Source organism: Neurospora tetrasperma, assembly GCF_000213175.1.
Source record: "Neurospora tetrasperma FGSC 2508 unplaced genomic scaffold NEUTE1scaffold_1, whole genome shotgun sequence".
In the NCBI taxonomy this organism is placed as follows: Eukaryota; Fungi; Ascomycota; class Sordariomycetes; order Sordariales; family Sordariaceae; genus Neurospora; species Neurospora tetrasperma.
This window is the reverse complement of record NW_009799099.1, coordinates 4,619,716-4,642,030: the sequence shown is the minus strand read 5'-3', so window position 1 is coordinate 4,642,030 and position 22,315 is coordinate 4,619,716. Positions and strand designations below refer to the sequence as shown.

General features: G+C 50.8%; 5 protein-coding genes across 5 annotated transcripts; 1 reads left to right on the top strand and 4 right to left on the bottom strand.

Annotated features, from left to right (window-relative positions):
- Positions 1–33: 33 nt before the first annotated feature.
- On the bottom strand, positions 34–1,848 carry NEUTE1DRAFT_37656 (uncharacterized protein; the record flags this gene model as incomplete). The annotated part of the gene is made up of 5 exons (XM_009848897.1): positions 34–138; positions 186–569; positions 614–1,153; positions 1,249–1,420; positions 1,574–1,848. The coding sequence occupies 5 exons, from the start codon at positions 1,846–1,848 to the stop codon at positions 34–36; spliced, it is 1,476 nt and encodes a 491-aa protein (XP_009847199.1).
- Positions 1,849–4,774: 2,926 nt separating this feature from the next.
- On the bottom strand, positions 4,775–7,432 carry NEUTE1DRAFT_144560 (uncharacterized protein; the record flags this gene model as incomplete). Its single annotated transcript, XM_009850122.1, has 4 exons — positions 4,775–5,107; positions 5,164–5,796; positions 6,072–6,907; positions 6,990–7,432. The coding sequence occupies 4 exons, from the start codon at positions 7,403–7,405 to the stop codon at positions 4,833–4,835; spliced, it is 2,160 nt and encodes a 719-aa protein (XP_009848424.1).
- Positions 7,433–8,449: 1,017 nt separating this feature from the next.
- Positions 8,450–10,764, bottom strand: NEUTE1DRAFT_120335 (uncharacterized protein; the record flags this gene model as incomplete). The annotated part of the gene is made up of 4 exons (XM_009850121.1): positions 8,450–9,484; positions 9,550–9,617; positions 10,024–10,146; positions 10,698–10,764. The coding sequence occupies 4 exons, from the start codon at positions 10,702–10,704 to the stop codon at positions 8,522–8,524; spliced, it is 1,161 nt and encodes a 386-aa protein (XP_009848423.1).
- A 5,214-nt stretch (positions 10,765–15,978) lies between these two features.
- On the bottom strand, positions 15,979–16,352 carry NEUTE1DRAFT_144558 (uncharacterized protein; the record flags this gene model as incomplete). Its single annotated transcript, XM_009850120.1, has 2 exons — positions 15,979–16,196; positions 16,274–16,352. Coding segments are annotated over 2 exons (296 nt in total), but the record flags the coding sequence as incomplete, so codon positions are not given.
- A 3,851-nt stretch (positions 16,353–20,203) lies between these two features.
- NEUTE1DRAFT_98467 (uncharacterized protein) lies at positions 20,204–20,924 on the top strand (the record flags this gene model as incomplete). The annotated part of the gene is made up of 3 exons (XM_009850119.1): positions 20,204–20,244; positions 20,510–20,702; positions 20,733–20,924. 3 exons carry the CDS (start codon positions 20,204–20,206, stop codon positions 20,922–20,924), a joined length of 426 nt encoding a protein of 141 aa, XP_009848421.1.
- Between the last annotated feature and the right edge of the window lie 1,391 nt (positions 20,925–22,315).

Sequence of the window (22,315 nt, the reverse complement as noted above, 5' to 3'; positions counted from 1 at the left end):
GCCCCGTCCACCCACTCTCCCCTCGCCAACTTCTTATTTTGCCTGCTCAGAATCATCCTCATCGCCGTTGCCGCACACACCGCAACAAACGCCGTAACACAGTTCACCACCATGGCCACCGTGTAATGCGGCGCCGCGCTATTCGGATACAGATAGCTGGCGTAGATACTACTGAAGCTACCGACCGCATTGATAAAGGCCAGTGCCGCCGCTCTCTTCGCCGGCGGTCTGGGCATGGTATTCGAGACCCACGATATGGCCACCACGAAGCTGGAGTAGACCGAAGGGACCATGAGCATCATGCTCAGATAGCGGGGGGCAACATGCGTCGTGGTCGCGGCGATGATGTACGCCACAATGGCGACGCACATGGGGACGGCAATGTGGAAGTATCGCTCGCCCGTCTTGTCGGCGTGCCAGGCGTTGGCGAAGGTGACAATGACAGCCAAAACGTAGGGCGGCGCGGTGAGCAGGAGGGAGTGAATCCTGCTGTAGCCGAGGGTTTGGACGACGGTGGGGAAGAAGTTGGTGACGGTGCCGGAGGCGACAATGCAGAAGAGGAGGACCATCTAATCGTCGTCGTCGTCCATGTTAGTTTCCGACTTTGCCACACAAACATACGGGGAGATACACGTGGGGGGGATGGAATACTAACCAAAACATAAGTCCTGAAATCCGTAAACGCCATCTTAGCCCCCTGCCAAAAAGTCTGCTTCTCCCCTCCCACCCAATCATCCACGCCTACATCCTCTTCTAACCTCCAAACCGCCAGCGACTTCTCTTCCTCCGTCAACCAGCTCGTCGTCCTGGGGAAATTCGGCAGCACAAAGAAACACGCAAAAGCGACGAAAATGGTCGCCGATCCTTCGAGGATGAACAGCCACTGCCAGGCATGAAACCCCCTTGCTCCATCCAATCCGGATACCACGCCCGCTGTGATCAGACCGGAAAAGGCACCTGATAAGAGGGAGCCCGAGTATAAGATGGCGGTACGCAAGCCAAGCTCGGAGCGCGTGTACCAGCAAGAGAGGTAGTACAGACAACCCGGGAAATAGGCGGCTTCGACGAAGCCGAGGAGGAAACGGACGACGTAAAGGCCGGTGACGGAGGTGCAGGCGGAGGTGGCGGCGGAGATGGTGCCCCAGACTATCATCTGTTGAGTGGGTTAGTCAGAGAGTAATAGAGGAGGATACAAAGATGGTGAAAAGAGAAAGTGAAGGGAGGAAAGGAAAGAAGGAAGTGACCTACGCAACAAGGAAGATAAATGGCCGGTTTTCCAAACTTGTTGAGAAACAAGTTGGATGGGAGTTGCATCAGGAGGTAGCCGACAAAGAGGATGCTGACGGAGGTTTGGTACTGGACGGAGGAAAGGTTGAGGTCGCGTTCGAGGTTGGCGAGTTTGGCGGCAGCGATGTTGTTTCTGTTGTGTGGTGTATGTGTCAGTGAGTGACTGTCTTCTTTTTCCATCCAATTCTTCCCATGCCATATCTCCAATCTCCCTTTCTCCCGATATATACCGGATCACCCATATGATCCAGGTAACGGACGCAAAGCAAAGAGAATACTGACATACCGATCAATATAGTTCAAGAAATACATAATCAATACAGCCGGCATCAACCTCCAGTCAATCTTCCTCTTCAACTTCTTCTCCAGGTCCTGGCGCTCTGCTGGACTCAGGGCTGCAATCCAAGACGGTGGCCGAAGGGCATTGTTATGATCAGGGTGATCATGGGAGGAAGGACTTTCGGTAAGTTCAATGTTCTGGACGTCCACGACCTTGGTACAGTCGCCGTGTGATTTTGTTGCAGACATGTCAATCTTGGGATACACTGTTGGCTTTGTCATGTTGAGTGGTTGAGGGCGTGGCTCTTAAACTGTGAGACTTCGGAAACAGGCGGCAGTTGGAATCTCTACTTGTTCAAAGAAAGCGGCAGCAAGACTGGTTTATATACTCGATATGCTCGTCTCCTTCGTCCCAATGTAAGTCAGGTAGGTTAGTAACCACTGGCAATGAATGATACTCCACGACATGTCGAGCTAATCCCTAACCGAGCTTGGTGATCGTTGCATCCCGAAGATCGTATCGTGGCAAAATCCCGGGTGTAGATCCGGGGTAGAAGCTTACAAGGCTAGGGTTCGAGCAAGGAACAAGGAGGAGGAGGAGGAGGAGGAGGAGGAGGAGGAGGAGAACTACAATCTTTCTAAATTAGTACCTCATCGCTTATCTCTTTCGTTCTTATTTTCCTTCACTCCTCAAGTACTTGATTTCCGCGCATAGTACTCAGTTGTATGTACATGACGGGTTTCCATGACATATGCCCGTCGAAGCATTGCATTGCACCGAACCGCAATCTTGCTCTTGCTCTCTCCGAAATCTGGCAGTACCACAGACAGCACTAGGGCGCTTTGTGATGATGGAGGATCGACGAGAATTGCTAGGTAGGTAACGTTCCAGACCTAGGATGGGACAGATGAGCTGACGACTAGTTGAGGAGCTGATGACCCTGATGAAGCTCTTCGGCCCCGCGATGTTTGAAACAGCTTCTCGCCACTTATACTTTGCGGCCCATTTCTCCGCCAAGTGGATGGGGATAGGCGAAGGAAGATGGAGATCTTCAGTAGGTAGTGAGCCGAACCTTCCTATCTTCGCCTCTGTCTTGTGTTCAGTCGACAATGTCGAGCCGACTTTGTCCTTTTTAGTTGCACCTACCGCTTCCATCAGGATGTCAGCAGGACCACCACCATCGATGTTATCACTTTCCTTTCCAACCTAGCGTGGAAATATTTTCCGTTCTTGGTAGGAATTAAGTATTGTAGTACCGACCTAGATCCAGATGAAGATCGGAGCGCTTGTTGCGCGGAAGGTGGGGGATTCTATGAGGTTGGAGACATTTGGAGGACAAGGAACCATCGTCAGCGTGGAGAACAAAACATGAACGTGATGTGGTTGACTTGCATGGTTCCTGATTCTCGATGCCGAATTGGAATAAAACAAGACCAAATCTGCCGGAATTATGGTCGGACCATGCAAACTCCTGATCACGATAGCTTCATTGAACATATCAGAAAGCTTCGGACTTGACCCACCGTTCAGGAATCAAAAGTATGTATGTAAGTCTCATCCAACGTAGCATACAAGCCAGGTGAGGGCCTGGCCAAAACTTGCCTTGCTTTCGTTGTGCATACTTGCCGTCTTGCCTTGCTTTGTAATTTCTCATACTTGCCGTCTTGCCTTGGTGACAGCTTGCATAAATCTTTGCACATACCCGACACTACATATTTTGCCCCGACTTGCCGGATTACCGAACGTACCAAAACGCACTTTCAATGAGGTAGACGGGTATGACCTTACCTTGGCTTGGCTTACCCTGTGTGCCAGACAGGTCTCATATCCTCCTTCTAGCGCTCTTCGAAGCAGGAATGATACCGTTCAACCACCAATGCGCAATGCTCACGGAGTGCACTCCACCAATGACAAAGTTTCACATCCACACGCCATGTGCAATGATGAATGCACGTACGTACTGCCTGCGCGGTGAAGGGCACGTTACCAACGACATGGAGCCTGTTACATTTCGCGTCTATCAAAGATCTCAGTTTCGCGGTCCAGAACGGTCCAAATAGACTTCGCTACTTACATATGGTCAAACAAAGCCTGGAGAAAGCCAGGAAGATACGACTGTCGTTCACGTGCTCAAAACTAGTTTCATTCACTGAGCCGCCTACGACTATGGCTCTTGGGTTTCTGGTTCCTGCGTATCGGTTATGACATCAGCCCCACCACGTCCAACCTGAGCACTCCCCCAAGTAAATATCCCAGCTTTTAGGCCTGCAGGATACAAAAGACTGCGCCACATGTGGCGGTGGACTGGATGGAGGACACATCGAAACTAGCTGGAACACTTAAATTTGGTTAAGTCTTGGGGACTGTCAATGTGTGTTTGAGCTTGAGAAACGGGCATCTGTCACACTGTAATCATCAACCAAATCGTTACCTACCTATTAACTTTTTGCTCTGCAATTGGTGGCGGTTAAATTGGAGTTACACTGAGTTGGGGGACAACTTCATGACCTAGATGATATCCCAAGATATGCACCATGTGTTTATCGGACAGCGTGCTAGGGAGTAATGAATTTTCTACATGTTTTTTTTTTGGCGTATATCTAGTTTCCGCAAAGATGACTGCAAGTTGGTCGTCTCAAAATCAGATTTAAGTCTATCTCCTCCCAATGGGTATCCCAAATAGCGTTCAACCACCATAGCTTGATCATTTTAATGCCAACCGTCAACATCATGACGGGCAGTCTGATATGTCTCTGTAGGTGAAAAAAAAACGAAGCCTCCACGCTCCCAAGTCATCCCCGAGATGTGTAGATGCAGCATTAAAGCCAACCCAACGAAACAAATGTGTGATGCCGTGTCTTCCTCCAACGAGAGAAAGAGTCCTAATTTCAAAGCCAGTCTAGCACTGAAAAACTCGACCATCAAAACACTGCTGGTGCATGATGAGACATGACATGGTATAGAAGAGAATGATGAGGCCCGGCCCCATACTCTCTAAACGTGGGCGTATCTTGTATGTCGAATTGCTTCCATGTAAAATGATCTTCCCAACCCGTACTGCGAATGTTTCCTCCTGTTCAACAAGTCAAGGAGCATTAGTCATGTTTGTTGATGGTGTCCAACAGTGTAGGCTGCGGTAAGTATATGCAAAGGGTACAAAGGCATCAGCAACCCATTAGCCAGAACTGAAGGCCCAGAATCAGTGAAAGAAAACCAAAGGTGTGAACATAGCGACCGCAAGCTATTAATCAATTGTCGGGGCATCTCAATCTGCGTCTGCCAACTGCATGATGAGTTTGGCCGCCATATCAAGGAAGGGGAAGGGGCTCGTGACTTCCTTATCCTCTAGAAGCTTTCCATCAGGGGTCTCGTAGCCGTCTACCTTGAAATCGACAAGATAGACGCCGTGCTCCATTTCGTATATCTGGATCTCCATACGCATGGCCACAACCTGGTATTTGCTGTCGCTGCCATCCCGGCTAACATGCATGTTCTCTCCTGCTTCGCTGAGGCCGGAGGCAACCGAATGCTTTTTGAGTTCTGACAACTATGTTAGCCAAACTCTGCCACGTAGGGCGGACCGACCGCAAACTCACTATCAGTTGTCCACCGAATCTTAATATGCCAGGGGTCCGCAGGAAGTCTATATGTCTTGGTGGGATCCATGCTGGATGATGACTTCTTGCGGGCCCCGATACTAGGCCCATCATAGTCATCAGTGTCGTCATCGTCCCGGTGGGCTCTTTCGTAGTCTTCATCGACAATCCACCCAGCGCCAAGCTTGTTTAGCGCCTTGTAGATACACACCAGCGCCTCCCAAGGAGCGTTCCGGGATCGAATACCAAATTGCCATCGAGCAGGCTTGTTCTTCTTGGGCGGGTGGACGGGGGTCAGTCCTTGTGGGCGCTTGTTGGCCTCGTCAAGGCGAAGTTGACTCCTCGAATGTGGCTTGAGTCTTCGGATGGTCTCTTCTTGTTCGGCTTGGCTGCGTGGCTGATTTGCCGGCTCAACAATGGTGGGGATGGCATCAGGGGGCTCAAGACCTTCGGCCTTGGCCTTCTCTCGCTCCATAAAGACCCTGTGGTAGGTAGGAAGACTGCTAGGCAAAATACCGATCTTGCTGACATATGGCCGCGGTGAAGTTGATGTGCTAACGGATGCGATCGAGCGAGCTGATGACATATTCGGGTCATGGAGCGGACTCGGGACAGACTCCTCTGTCGTGAGGCCTGGAATTTCTTCATCGGTTTTTAGTAGGGTATCCTGGTATTCCTCATTGGTGTTGCTCCAAAAGGACGATGGTCGCAAACTCAAGGATTTGCTTTTTTTGCGTCAAGCGATGTTCACCACTAGGCAAGTGTAAAAAGGACGCCGAAGGAGAATGGGACGTGGCAAAATCAACTGCGAAAGAAGGACAAAACGGACGAGTATAGCATCGCAAAGGGATCGATAGGTTCCAAAGATGAGAAGACAAAAGACTTGCTGGGAGGGAGCGTAGACTCACGGTTACTCTGCATCAGCTTGTTCTCACGCACGATCATGTAGGCATCTTTGATGGCCGAGGGTTCATCGGCTTCCAAGGCCTCTTCGACATCTCTCTTGCCGTAGCCCATAGTTTTACTGATCTTCTCCGTGACCTCATTATGCAGCTTCTCCTGTTCCTGCGGAGGGGCATTCGGTGCAATGTCGCTAACCTTGATGGCCTTGTTGGGGTCCACGCCAGTATTGAGGAACTCCTCGACAGGAGGGTGAAGGTAAGCCGGCAGATCCTTGAGGAACCACGGGTCCTGGCGGATTTCGTCAATTGTGGCACGTTGAACAGGGTTGACGACCAACATCTTCTTGATTAGTGACGCCGCGCCGGGACTCATCCATGTGGGCACCATGTAGCTTCCACGCGCAATTTTGGCAAAAAGACTGGGGATATGCTCGTCGTCGAAAGGGAGGCGCCCGACGAGTAGGACGTAAAGAATGACACCGCAACTCCAGACATCGACTTCAGGTCCTGCGTAAAGCTTGCCGCCAATGACCTCGGGAGCCGCGTAATTGGGAGAGCCGCAGCTGGTCTTGAGGAAGTTACCGTCGGTCATAATATTGCTGAGACCAAAATCGGCAATTTTGACATTGAGATTATCGTCCAGCAAGAGGTTTTCGGGCTTTAGGTCGCGATGAACGATCTTGTGACGATGACAGTATTCGACGGCGCATAGCATCTGCTGAAAGAAGCGGCGGGCTTCGTCCTCCTTCATCTTTCCATGTTGAACAATGTAATCGAACAATTCGCCGCCGGCATACTCTAGCACCATGATGATCTCGGTTGGTGTTTTGATGACGGTGTACCTGGTATGCGCGCCGGGTTAGCCAACGTGTACTTGAAGGATCAGAGCCAACGTCTGCGCATGGGTGTCGAGGGGTGCCTTACAGCTTGATGATATGGGGATGCCTTAGCAATTGAAGATACTCAATCTCGCGCTCTACGCGACCTTGCATGTCGCGGCTGATGAGCTTCTTGCGGGCGATGATCTTGAGAGCGACCTGCTGGCCGGTGCTGCGATGGACAGCCAGCTTGACCTTTCCGAAGCTGCCTTCGCCGAGCGTCTTGACAATGTTATAAGCACCGATGCGCTGCTCGGTGCGCATCTTGTCGCGGAGGGGTGCGTCGGCCATGACGGCGTTGATATTAGGGTGTAATTGCTGACCGTGTTGGCCGTATTCGTGGAGGTTGCCGGTACTGGGGCCGAAACCTGATGCGCCATCGCCGGATCGCTTATTGCGACTTCGGATCTGAGAAGGAGACAAGGAGATGGAAAGCTCCTCGTCATCGTAGGCCTGTGCCATGGCGGATGGAGTCGCTTGCAACACAAGTGGACGACACTGAATCGCGGATGGGAGGTCGTTCGTTTCGTCTGACCAGATGTCGTCCGACTGGATGGTGAAGACGGCGAATGGGGAATGGAGGAACCGCGATGGCCCCTCGATTGAATCCTGGGAGCGGGAGCGAACAGACTCCAGAGGTTGGAGCTAATGAAGCTAGGTACGTCAAGTCAAGGCTCGGTGGGCTATCTGTGTCGTAGCGTCGTCGGTCGATGTAAGGTACCGCCTTGCTTGTTCAGGAGAACATCATGTATCGGATGCGCATTCGGTCGGTGTTCGGTTGTCAGCCGACAAGAATCAGCAATCGCGGTGGACGGCAGTGGGCAATCAAGTGGGTGTTGGAGCTGTTAGGTTAGGAGGAAGTGGACAAGCGAACACTGCAGCGGGGCAACAATCAAGAGATGGTGTAATGGAAAACGGGGTGGAAGGAGTCGGGCGGGGATCTGGGGTGAAGAATGGGGGAATTAGTGGAGGATTTGGGAGGATGCAGGGACGACATACGGCAGCATCGCGGGGTCAGAGCGCTCCGGAAAGCGGCCACCTTAACTTACAACGGGGCTGCCGAGCCGGACGGAAAGTTCCATCATTCATCAGCTACCTAGGTAGGTACCTCTACCTACGTACTTCATGTTTCGTTACTACCGCCTGGCCGAGGGCAGGTCATCCGGCTCGGTCACAGGACCATTGTCACAAGGCCGATAAAAGCCTTGTGTACACACGTGTCTACCACACATTATGGCCCAAAATGGTAGCAAGTCACAATTACAAAGACTAGTCTATACGATGTTCTCGTGTATAGAATACTAAAGGATTCAATTGTAAGCCGGGCTGGTCTTCGATCCCATGTACGGATCGCTGGTCTTGAATTGTGGATGTTTGGTACAATGAGAACCTCAATGGACAATCGCGCCGGCTTTTGGTTAGCATCATCCGGATAGCAAGGTACCTGCCCAAGCTTCACCCAAAGCCGCGATCTAGATGTGTAATCAAAATGACGACTAAACTCTCATATGTCATCCATGGAATTGTTTACCTAGCCAACATCTAGCGAAAGTCATTCACTACCCACCTGCGACTGCCTTACGCCCACCATGGCGACAACACAGACTGCAGAGGAACTCCCCAATACCACGATGCGACGGCCATCGCTCCCACGCTCATGCCAAATGCCATCAAGAAGTTGACATCATTGTTATCAAGCAAGTCCCAGCCGTTCTCCACCACTCGCGACGGCCTCTCGTCTCCAAAGCTCGATCTCCGCTGCTTGTTGCGCGGATCGTACTTGTTACCGGAAGCGGCGCCGACATCCTCCACCGCATCCGTCCCCTCGCCAGACAGAAGAGACGACTTGATCTCAGCCTTAGTACGACCGGCAACGTTGTTGGGGTTCGTAGCGTTGGAAACCAGTACCCTCACGCCACCCTCGCCCTCGACAATCTTGCCGGTACGCACATCCTTGACACTGGCCTGGAAGAGCCCGCCCAAAATGCTGTCCACAACGCTGCCCAAGAAACCCCAGACGGTGAGACCGAGAATAAGCATACGGCGCTGTCCCAGTGACCAGCCCGCGGCGCCGCCAAGTCTCGTAGCCGTCTCGTCAGTGCAAAGAGGCAGAAGAAGCATGGACGCCGTAACGATGATCATGCTGCCCAACAGGCCAGCGCCAAGACCGACGAGGGAAACGCCGCCGTTGGTGCCGCGCGGTACCTTGCGCAAGTTCCAGCTTGTGATTAGGCGCGGCTCGCCCTTGGACAGAATGCCCAGCTCGGAGCTAAAGGTGTCGGCCGCAACACAGGCATAATTGGCAATGATACCAATCACCAACAAATCGCCGCCCCAGGAGAAGCAAAGGCTACCGGTCCCGGTGCTGGTGGGATTAGCGATCAGCGCCTGCTTGCGCACATGGAGCTGATAAGCGTGGAGCAGAGAGAAGATGGAAGCCGTGAGCGAGTTGGCGAACACTTGGGTGTGATTTCTCGGGCCCTCGCCGCCGGACGTGCCCTTGGAGTGTACTGTGAGCTTGGCCTTGACGTTTTCCTTTACCTAGCCGGGGAAAGAGGTCGATATTAGCTAACTTGTGCCGCCCCTGGGTAGAGCTTCAGACTTACATGCGTTACCCGCGTTCCCGCCAGGAAGAACACGACGAGCAGAGCAAAGGGAAGATTCCAAGGGTGAACTGCGTGTGCAATGGCCGTAAGGAGAGCAGCAAAGATGCCGCCGGGTGTCAACGACTTCTTGGAGTAAGCCCTGTAACAGAGCGCCGCGATCGCGGGCACGGCGATTTCAACTCTCATGCTGCCGCTACAAATTTGGTGTAATTTTTCTTGAGCGGGTACTCGGTTGTAGCAGATGAGGTTTGGTCTCTGATGTTGTAGTAGTTTTTCTCCTTAAAGAATGTTGTTTTTAGGCAGAATACAATGGCTATCTCATTGTTGCTGGCAACTCGTGCAATCAGCTGTTTCGTTGTGACTTTGTGTTGCTGGCAACAAGTTGAACCTCACCCAACTCATGTCATCATTCAGAAGGCCGATCGATCCCCGGGCCTGTTCAGCACTTGAAGGCCCCCTGTAGCAAAGTCCCACCGCCTTCCTTGTTGGGTAAATGCACCTTGGCCAACCCCACTGCACCCGGCTGGAAAGAGGAGTTGGGAGTGGCTGGTAAGTCCGACTTCATGGTCGAAGTCTTGGCATCGCATCCCGTCCCACCTGATGATCTTCGACGGACAATGTCAGCTTCACATCAGCTTCGCTTGTTACTTGTGCTTCCATTCTTCCATGCTTCCATCGGACAGCGGAATCATACGAGAATAGAAACCAAGACGTGTTACCACATCAACGGGTTCTTCACCAATATTGATATATATGGCCACAAAGATCGCCAAGATTGTTTTGGACAACATCAACAAAAATTTTCTTTTGTCTGTTTCGTCATGGCAACAGAGGCCGTCTATTGGAACTGTGGACTTTGTTTTCTTCTCTAATTTACGTTACCTACCCTGCACTTACATCCTGTTAATGAGACCTTCACTCGATATGCCACTAACATCCTCTCCCCCTTTGCTATCTATCACTTCTCATACCCATGCCCTGTTATCGTTGTTCTTTTTTTCCCTCATGTTTGTTTGCTGCGATTGGTACGTGCTCGACGATGCTAACCCGCACCATTTACTTCTTTCTTTTTTTCTTCTTTTTGATTTTCCGCTTTGGCTTGTTGGACGTCCATGACCTTGACTCATCATCCGTTTTCCCATTTGTACCCACCATAACTCCGCAATAACTTCAAAGTCAACATTCAACATTCTGCCACGACGGTGAGAGCAGACTAGTTCAGGTCCTTGGGATTATTACTAGTTCAACGAGTGTGTGTTGAGGGTTTCCAAAGTCTTCTCCTGACCTACTGCTTCCAAGTTCTCACTTGCCCATCAAGCTTCGGCCAGTACTAATGAGTACCTCCCACTTCGGGTCAATTCCAGTATCAAACCGCGGGTAATAATGCTTCAAGGATGTTCTTCCTTTTCTTTGTTGACTCCTGAAGACTTCTCGACCACACTGAAAGGCACGACGAAGCTTTCCTTTTCCTGCTGCACATTGGATCAGTCGATCCCATAAAGCTTTCCACTCTGGATCCTGCCATTCTTTTCCTACGCAAACACATACACAATACCTCTATGTATGCCTTCGAATCAGCTGTATCGAAGTTGAAGAACCGAGTGGGTCAGCCGCCTGGTTTTTGAAGTCCGTTTCATGTCGGGTCTTGGTCTAGAGATTCACCAACAGGTGGTTTTCATGTCGTTCGACGCATGAGAAGTGGTATTCGAGTTCGTTCCTTCCACCTCCAGGTTTTTCGGCTCGGGGACTTCATGCTTGTCCGCACGCTGTTGAAGTTGAGAAAGTGCGAGTGACGTATCCGACCGGCCTGCAAATTAATTACCACCACGCCGTCACGGCCCGAGAGCCAAATCCCGTGCTCATGATCCAGTCACAGTACCTATCATCATATCCACCACCATAACCCCAGAAGGACGTTTCCATGACTGTTCGGATCAGCGCAGAATTCGTCCTGATGACTCTTGCTCAATTCCGGTCCAAGGTGTGTGTATCCTTTAATCCTTTCCCGAGATCTTGCTGACCCAGATAGACCTCATAACCATTTCCCCTCTTTTGGAAGACCCCTTGGATAATGTTTCAGATGTACTTGACGAGACGCATGGGCTGAAACCTTCGAAGGCATTATCGATCGTCGCAGCGTCGACCCTTCGTCTCCATCTGCCAGTTTAGAGGTATTCCCCTCGCTTCTTTTCACTTTGCTCGTCTGTCTCCAAAATGCATATCGCCCCCCTCTGGTTGTTGCTCATATCGCACGGGTACTGTTGTTCACCATTGTCTCCAAGCGGAACCAGCGGGATGTGTCAAGCTGGATGGCAGGTTGGCTCGTGGATGATGCTTCAGCTTCGGGTCCTGTTCGATCCAATCCACTTTCCCACTTCCTTGTCCATCACCTCCTTCTGATCGTTTGATGGTATCCGGGAAGAGTTGCTGGTGTGTCGGTATTGTTCTCACTTCCCCCAGCCGAGGATAGGTTCGATGAATGCATTGTGGGAGTTATTGTTTTCGAACACCGAACACCGAACATATCCCTGAAGCCACCAGGGTCACGCCATGATCTCTTTTCATTCTTTGCCAGCTGCCAGTCGAAGTCGTCAAGGGCTGTCGAGGATGATGTTGTTGAAGGTGGAGCACTTGAGTGTCGTCGCCATTAATCGGATGATTTGGTAAATGCATCTAGCTCGCGCCAAACGAGGAGGCGAGTCATTCTTCCGAAATCATCTCCCAATTGATGACCAGTGTCGAGCAGGGGGCGAAGGTACTCCTTATATTCCTTTCTCGCTCTCCGTCTAGCACGTTAGAGAAACCTCCATCTTTCATGCTTGATGAATGTAGTGGTACATGCCGGCACATCTATGTTGCACTCGGGTATTTGCAAGAAGTCGTCCGAGTGTGCCAACGCCGAAAGGGATGAAGAGAGCAAATGAGAGGGAAGTCACCTAATTCATGAAAAGGACATCATTTCCACATATTGAAAATAATGAGGGATGGTCCGGAGCCAGTCTGGTACCCCATTTATCCTTTCATCATCCATCCAGTCTGCCGAACCACGATCGTCCCCTTCTGTAAACGCCCACGTTCGCACTCTCTTGGTTTTCCAATCGTATGTGCCGCCTCCCCTCCCCCCTCCCCAAAGATATCCCGAAAGTCGTGCATTCACTCGCTCGGACGGTTGATTCCGTGTACTCCACTTTGAGGACGCGTACGCATTCTCACCTCTTCCCGGAAGGACGCAGATCATGGCTGTAGCTGAGATTGGCAGGAGGATGTAGTGGGGAGAGCATGGAGGGACCAACGTCGGGGAATCGGTGGTCGGAGAAAATGATGAATGAGTCCAGACAAAGGGTTGCAGAAGAAGAAAGAAAGAGAACGGAATCGCGGAGAGATACGTACATCCATATAACACGACAGGCGTTCTATTCATTAACCTCGTGCCAGTATGTACCCGTTGGCCGTTGTGCTCGCTACCGGCTGTCCGATCGTTGCTGAGATACCCGAAGCACGCATAGTTGTTCTTTCGTTTACCGCTGCGGTGACGCCTATCACAACAGTCTGATCTCCCGCCCTCCGCTTTCTACCACACACATTTGAGCGGATTCGTAGGCTACCACCATCACAGCCCCCGCACTTGACAGTCAGGAAGAAGAGCAGGTCTCGGAGATGGAAAGAAGGATATTAAGACGAGCATGCAGACCGAAGTCCATACGTTCGCCCGACCAATTCAGCTTCCGAAGGGTCCAGATTCTAAAGATGAATGAGAGAAGTCCTGAGAAGACTTCGGGTGGACAGCCAGCCCAAGCAGAACGGGTCACTCAATCCTGTCTGTAAAAAAACGTGTCCCTTTCCGCATGCCCGCCTGTTTTATTAGGAAAATGGCACCCCGCGCAATTCACCCTGCCAACGACGTTCGAAGGGATGAACTAAACCGACGGATGAAGATCGAACGCTCTTCACCAAGGAAGCCCGCGAAACAGTTCGTCCGGACACACACATGGCAGATACAACATATAAGCCCTGTACGGAGGGATGACGCGTTCGCATAGTTGATGGCTTCATGGTTACATAGTGGCTTGCGGGATGTTCCATGGCATAGCATGACATACATCGTCATGTCTCGAATGACCCCCTTCGGCCTCGAAGTGTGTGCTCAATGCGAAACAAAACGAAACGGGGAAAGAGCAACAGCAACAATCAAGCGAGAAGCAAGAGGAGGTTTCTTCCAACTTGGAGGAAAGGAGGACCCAAAGTGTACCATTTACCTGCCAAGGGAGATGCGAGTTGGCAGGGAAGCGAATTGTTTCCCCGCGCGGCGGCTTCTGGCTGCCCGTGGCCTCAATCATCACCGGCTTCCCCCAACCTTGACCGAAATTGATATTGATGTGATGTTGAACAGCTTGATATTACTCCTCACTGCTTGAACAGGTCTTCCCCAAGGCCGTTCGGGGGCAATTCTAGCCCTGACGAGTAGCTGGCTGGTTTGGCTATTGGCAATGATAAGGATATCGATTCTATGCGCATTTGCTTCCCTTTGTACCTTGAAGCTACCCGGCTTCGAAGGATTCAGTATTCAAGGCGCAAATGGACGGATCAGTAACACATGGGACTCGGGCAGTCTTGAACCTTGATGGCAATATCGACATACAACTGTTATTGAGGCAAGTTCTGCCCAGTGATTTTTATTGCTACTTCCTTCTTTACTGGGCGGCTATCCTGCGCTTAGACTACAACCTACTGTCAATCCTCACAAGGTGTTATGGGTGGCTCCTTCCATTTTATTTTTATTCTTTATCTCCTTATTCTTCTTCATTATTACTTCTTTCTCGACTCCCTTCACGCACTTTTGAGCGATGATCATTTCACTCCTCGTATGCAAGACCTCCTACTGCGAGTAAAAGAAGTCCGGACTTCACATCACCGACCGGCCTTGTGTAATCGCATGCCATGCCCGAAGGTTGCAACATAACCGTAGCCGTTGTCGGAGTCGGCAAGCGGCTCTCAACATCCTCCGGCCTTTCACAGCATAGGTGGTATGCCGATAGTTACGTAGCATGGAATTGCTACGTCGGCAGTGGCTGGCGGTTGAGCTTTGGTTAAAATGGTTGGATAAAGGCGGCTCGCTACTTATGATATGTCGTCCCGCCCTCGGTCCGGTCGTTCAGTCGTCGGTGGTCCATACACATAACAGCGCCCAAACCCAGCCTCTAAGAGAACACTCCAAGTAACTGAAGCAATTAGAAGAAGTACTGTCTTCCCGTCATTCCCCGTCCCATCGGAGCCTCGAGCATCCTCGGAATCGATCTCGGTTCCGAAACGCCAATTTGCAATCCGGTTCAATGATTTCTTTTGTTATGATCTCACTGCATAACGGCACGGCGCCGCTGCCGGGAAGCCACGGCCAGGTTACACAGGATGTGTTGGGCAGTCACCACTACCTAACTACTTAAGTCTTCAACCATTCAAAATTCAACGGCAACACGTCCGTCTTACTGCAGCGTACTTGTGAGTGGTAAGGTAAGGAAGGAAGGAAGGAAGGCACTGACTGCATTTATCAACTATCCGCCCCCCGCGTGAAGTAGCTCCGTACCTACCTACCCATTACCATACGGTCCAGACATCTCACTTCTGGCGCCAAGTTCTCAGTTCAGGCATTGGTACGTACCTCACCTACCCGGTCTCAATGGACCAGCCAACTATTTACAGCTTATTCGTCGTCAGCATTCCAAAGCAAGCAATCGGGGCCTACCGCGGACGACGATTAAAGGACAAGAGGGTGGACTCCCTTATCTCTTGCCATTAAGAGAAGTATTGCGGGTTTGTTTTCAGCGAATGGAGGACATATTCGTTGGAATCGTGATCGTTGATGCCAGTGATATTTGATAACTGTTGAAGATCAGCACTACCGAGGTTGTATCCGGAGGTGAAAATCCGTTGTCTCTACCATCGATTTATCTGGATAGTTGCGCTCGGGACATTAAGACCATATCCCTCAACGGCCATCTTCAGTACTCATCTTCTGATAATCCTGAAAACTTGGACGGGAATAAACCTTCCTTTGTTCTGACAGTGATGACCACGCCGCTCTTGCGTGTGAAACTGCCAAGTCATTGCCTCCCTCAACTTTTCTATCGACCAGTTACTACTAAGTGTCTATTCGTAAATCATGGAACCCAGCGTGGAGATACACCCGATGCCAAACGTTGAACGGGTGATGCGGCTCAAGAACCTAACTAAGTCAACGCCACTTTGAAAGAGTTGCCATCACCTCCAAACGGCTGGTTTGATATATTTTCCAGTAGTCAAGACTAGACTGTCACCCGGACCTGTCCTTCGTCCGCCATGTCTGAAGTCCTACCCGTCGCGGATATCGGACACTCTGATGCCCGACCACATACACACTACAACGATATGAGGGAGGAGCACCACACCACATACATTATGTCTCTTTCCTCTTTTGGACTTGTTCTGAGCTGCAATGACGTCTCCGGGCGCCATGCTCACATACTTTGGAGAGATGTGATGAGCGTGGTCTCTGTCTGCAAGCGGCTGTGGTGAGTGCGGAACACCGGTTGATATTTTGCGTGTCATTGTGACCGATGTGTCTCACGTCGCTTGTGTATACCCGCCGGTCAACTGAGCACCAATATGCATGACTGTTAAGTATTTCTCTTCAGTGAGATTTTATTTTCGTTCTCTGTCTCTGAAGGGCGCTTTCACGGGACAGACGTACCTAGTAGGAAGGCCAGCGTCTTGCCGATCCTTTGATACACAGATAAATCGCAGGTAAACTTGATCCGACAGTGTCCCATCCGTGTCAATGTCACCCCCGCAGCAAGTATGAATGTATATGGTTTCGCGTGAAGGCCTCCCTTGGGGTTTCCGGACATCTCCAAAGCTCTCAGACGCCCGACCATGCAGGTTTGCGTTGGATTGAGGTCTCCCTTGGACGAGAGATACCCGAGTACCCGAAAAGTATCACTACCTATGTGTTCATGACAAACTTGAGTTGAGATGATGTCTGTTGGATGACTCGAAAAAAGTTACTGAGCATCTCTTGATGGTGCGCTTTGGTATGAGGACTGATAACAAAGAATGATCGTGATTTCAACGGCCGAGACACGCGCTAGTGTAGTGAATCCGAACCGGGCCCGAAACTAGAATCAGGGAGCAAAGGAGTTGGACGGGTTAATAAGTGTGTTTCCCCTATGCGCAAGTCTCGCAGTAAAAGATCTGAAGAAGGGGGTGAACCGGAGGCAGAATAAGTGCTATCCGGACATTGGAACAGGGCGATATGCGAACGTCGTGGACGTCGGGTAATAACAAATGATGAGGCATCCGATGGTGGACTGCCAAACGTTGAGCTTGGCGAAAGGTGCATTATGCGGCGAATCATATGTAACCATAACGTTAAGGGAGTTCCCGTCGCACTTGCATGAGGTCCGAAGGCATCCCTCCGCCCAGTCCGGGAGTTACCCAACACCCCGGCCAACTTGAGTTTATATCCCCTCAAATCCCCAAAGCCAAGACAAAGTCTGTAGATGAATCAGCCTCTGTGTGAAAGGCGGCAAGCAACAACATTTCAACGTTAAAGAGGATATCCTCTCTTTGATTCTAACACAGAGAATGGACTGGACCACGATGACCACATATTTTGAAATCGACAAATTTCGATGGCGCCAGTCAACATGACCCCGATGATGGTGCACACCCGGGAACGATACTCATCGCCAAACCGAACTTGGCCCTTCGAGTAATACGGCACAGCAATTGGGACCATTTTGGGCTAGTCATGTAAGAGAGGACAGGAGCGGTCACGTTGAAGATGCCCAATACTCACGACAGGCTCGTAATTGTCAGCCTTATTGTCACGGACGCCTATCTCACCCGAGGCGTAACACCTCGACGGTCGGTAGCTCACCAGTGCATGCTGCAAACGAGGCTCGACTACAAAGCCAATCACGCTGTTGCCGGTCAACACATGACCGATGAAGGGAACTGATCAGGTAATCCTACGGCCGCAACCAGGATTGACAAAACAGGACCCGGATGGATGTGATAGCGGCGTCTCGTGAGTATGGATGAACAGACTGTGAACAACCGGTGATGGATAAGTGGGGATTTCGGGGTGACTCGAAGCCAAAGGACGTCAAAATAGTCTTTGGGGGCCGGCCTCGCGTTGCCTAGTGTCGCGGAATAACTCAAAGGGTCGAGATCGGACCAGGAGGACGTTCGACACGGCTAATGGACCCAACTTGAATCACTGCTGCACTGGCCATCTGGGCATACGAAAATCGCCTACAGTGTATTTGACGGCAGGGCTATTGTTTTCTGACACCATCGAACACCACTCCGACAAGGAAGGGAAGGAAATTGGGAAGCAAAGAGGGCGTCTTAGCTGAAGGAGACCGGTCAGCGGCCAACACCGGAAGAGAACACCATTGCACCGGGATGAACTATGCGCCAGCTAGTCGCATCGACTACGGCCACACTGACGTTTTGTCTGTTATCAGGACAACGACGGGTCATCAGCATCACGGAAGGATAAAGACCAGCGTGAAGGAAGGACCAAGGCGAGTCATCGATAACCGCCAGAGCCGCTGTCGTTCGGGACTACTACTGCTCCTGATGTGCAGCAGGCTAGTAGTCGTTGGCCTTAGGACGGGCCGAGAAAAGCAAAAATCAAGGGAACTAACGGCTGGAGATTTCTGGTTGGACACCAGGGCGACTTAAACGGACGATTTGGGGGCCCAAAATTGAAGAAGACGGACGGAAGCAACGAAAGTCGAAACCCTTCAAATGTCTTTGCCATCTCTCATCACAACGGGAACCATGAGATACTACTCAGCCTCCAAGAGCGGGACTTGGTTCCCGTCCGGATAAGACCGGGGCGACAGGACCTACTGAGCGTGTCTGGACTGCGGGATGGCTCACGGCCCAGCTGTGATGAGGTGAACGGGCGACTGCAGTTTCTGGCTGAAACATGGAATACTACCGTGGAACCCGAAGTAAAAGGAAGATTGCCCGCGATGGTACTGCGATGATGGAGCGGGAAGGAAAGCGCAATTGTGATGAAAGGGAGGCCACCTGATCCAGTTCCATCGACGGGAGGATTGGCGGAAGCGGATACGTAACGCCTCATCCACCTCGCTCTTTCCTTATTCGTCATATTTTGGAAGCGCATGCGGTTGGCACTGTCCAGAATGGGATGGACCATGCCACTCCAGTCACTTCAGTTGTTTCTTGCATTCTTGATGTTCTTTCCAGATTAGACTTGGCAGATGGGGAAGGAAAAACCATTGCACGGTGCAAACGGTCACTCGAGCGAACTGCAGTGTCTCCTGCAATGATCTCAATGAAATTCAACAATGTCCCAATTAGTTTGACATTAGGTACTTACTTTGACCAGCTTTCAATCATTATTACAATCTCAAGGAGAATATAGAGTGTTCGTATCCTTGTCATTCATTGACTCTCTGTCACTCAAGACACGATCATTGGATGTCGTCTCATCCAAGACATTGAGGCTTCTTTGCCCTACGTCGCCATTTCTCGTAAAGGACCGCACACGAGCTTCGCGCTGCTCTCAGTCTTCCAGAATCATCAAGGCGCCCGGGTTTCACCCAGCGTCTGATGGGCGAGATCCTACATCACCACCATGACAACAAATTGGGTCAATTCAAGACATCTGGGCGGGAAGGCGTCTTGGCCAAGACGATCTGGCGCCCAATATTCATCCACAACATGTTCGTAGCCGCAAACCTAGTTGCCCAAGTAGTGTAGTATGGGAACGGGTGTCGAAGCAGTAGTAAACATCTAGCGCAAATTTGGCATCACACAGCCCTTCCATTCCTGTCGAGCTGCTGGACATAGCACTGACGGTGAGTGATAGAGGACAATCCAGGAATTCTACACATCTTTCGGTCTCTTTGTCATCTCAAAACATGGATCTGTTCAATTTCAGCACGTATATGCAATCCAGCTGTGGTCTGCCTCTTCTAATGCCCTTCTGACTGCCCCATCTTACCTTTGTGCATACAATGCTGCCCATGTTATCGCAGCCAGCTAGGAATTATACATACACCTAGGACAGCCAGCCGTCAAGGATCCGGGATAGTGTAGACTGGCAGCCGTCCTCGTATAACCAATACTGTCCGGGCATTGGCTCATCGGCAGTATTGGAGGATGGGAGCGGTCCATGGCCCAGGTGAGTGACTCCCTCTTCAGTCGGACGTGGGATGCAGCAGCCGAATCACAGCATCACAGCTCTCTTGCTCGCTGAACCATTGACGTGGTCACCTTCATCGGGATATCCAGACCAGCGGGATCGGTTGCACAAAAGGTGGGGGTCTGGGCAGCAGTGTTGTTGCCATTCAGCACCAGTCGATGACAAGGCGGGCGCGCGGTGATCTCCACAAACGGCAATCTTCGAGACTAATTCTGTCTTGCCATTGGCTCTGGCCTGGTGGCTGTATGTACTTGTTATACATCGATTAGCATATCATCAAGAGAGCAAAACGGCAAATTGACAAAGATACGATGCTCACTTTCACAGCTCAACTAACATCACTGACGAAAACAACAAAACCGCAAGGCAACAAAGTGATCGCCGTACAGTGCCTAACAAAAACTCGGTCCCCAAGGTGTAACCGTATAGAAAGAAATGGTCTTGATTCCACAGGGTGTATCAGCCTATCTACTGTGGTTATTGTTCAATAATCGGCTTTCAGAGTTACGACTAACGTGCTATACAAGTTTTTGATTCGGCCACCATTCAAGTATGAATTGAATACTTGCAGTTATTATTGGACCTACCTTCCGCTGTTCTTCCGGGTTGACCCCTTCAGGGAGAGGCAGTTCACTGGGACAATTTCCGTGCACCTTGACGGCTGGCACACATGGCCGGTTTGCCTTCCTTCCCCCCCAGGGGAACATCAATCTAAAACTCATACGTCTTGGCGACGGTCAGCTTGCTCACGTCTCGTTTCCTGTCCGGCACGGCCCTATGCCTTTGTGGTGGTGGGAGGAAGCGAGGGAGGGAAAGGAACTGGAGGGAACGGAAAGATATAGCCCTGCGGGCATTCCAATTATCCGCTTACAAGAAAACGCCCCAATCCAATGTTCTCCAATCAGTTCGCGGCCAGCTCTTGAAGTACCCTGTAGTCGTTTTTGAGGTGAAAGATGGGTCTTAGGGAAGTAGAGTCTTGAAACCCTCGAAAGTGCAGGGTACCGTATCGCAATGGCTCGGGGCACAGGGTTTTAGGTTTACCTGGAAATCAGGCATAATCCGTAAGCATAGGGCAACACTATGCCCACCAGAAAGCATATACGAGACGGTGATCTTGGATCTCTCCACCCTCCAGCGCCCTGGGAACGATCGGTAGAAAAGGAAAGAATATTAGAACGTTCGAATTTACTATCTACTAGGGTGGCAACTCAAACCACCCCACTCAAAACTCATTTTGATGGGCATATACAACAACACACACATTTGGGTATTACACTCACAGATTATGCCTGGTCTACAGGAAACCCAAGACCCTCTGCCCCGGGTCGGTACGGTATCTCTATACTAGGTTATTTTGGCCGACTACAGCAGCGAATTAGTAACTTAGCCGAGCTCGGGAGAATCAAGGAAAATCAGCGGTGGTTTTTTTTTTTTTTTTTTTTTTTTTTTTTTTTTTTTTTGGTGACGAGATGCCGTAGTGCCCGTACCCGTTCCCTTGCCGGAAACCAGTCCCCGGAACCTGGACCCTGCCAGTCTTCTGCAGCACCACTCTATGACCAAACCACCATTTTGGATAAGCCAGTGGGAGGTTCGTTTCGCATCGAGCAATGAGTGACCTAAGCGGGCGGTCGAAGAAAGCTGGGTGGTGCCCGTCTTGGCGACCCCCGAGATTCAGGCCTGTCAGGTCCCTGCACCTTGGTACGTTGTGTGGTTTTGGCCTTTTGTTGGTAACGATACCGAGAACAATGTATACAGATTGTATCAGTTGACGAATGGGATGAAAGAACCCGAAGAAAGGTTTCGTTCGTCCGTTCCGTCTTGACAGTGCGCATGCCATGTTCCTGACTGGGCAAGGAATTGGTTGAACCGTCTAAACGCATATCGCGCAGTATTATAGAGAAACGAAAGATTGTAACTTTCATGCTGAATTATCGCTTTGTAACATACCGAATGAGTTGGTGATGACATCTTGCTCGGCCGACGTCAAATCCGACGGAAAGGTCTCCTCTTGAAATTCTGTGTAGGAGCCGGACGTCCAGGATTTGTACGACATGCACATGAATGGGGGAAACCAGGAGGTGCAGAGGTTGAATTCCTGCAGGTCACTTAGTCTGCCCTGGATTTTGGTACATTATCAGAGTATCTTTACTGCACCTCCAAAATTCGTCAACAATGTACGTGCAAGCACCCAGGAAAAGTTGCTACCTCTGCAGGAAAAGTGAACCTCAATGAGAGCCGAGACGAACAACTCAAGGGCTGAAAGAATCCATGCTCATTTCGAGTCTAAGGACCACGCTGGTGGACATTTACGGCTTGAGTCCAGGCGCCTAAACCCCACCACCCTTCACATTCTAATGATCTCGCAAAGTGCGATTATCAAGTACTTGCCTGCTTAGAGGAAGAGAACTGAAAGTAAGGGTATGTAGTGGAGATAGATGAGCAAAGGAAACCTCCACGTACCTCTAAACACGGGAAGTGGAAGACGGCAGGGCGGGAAGGTAGGTCGCAGGGCGTCGGGTGTGGATGGGGGGGGGGTGTGGTTCTATC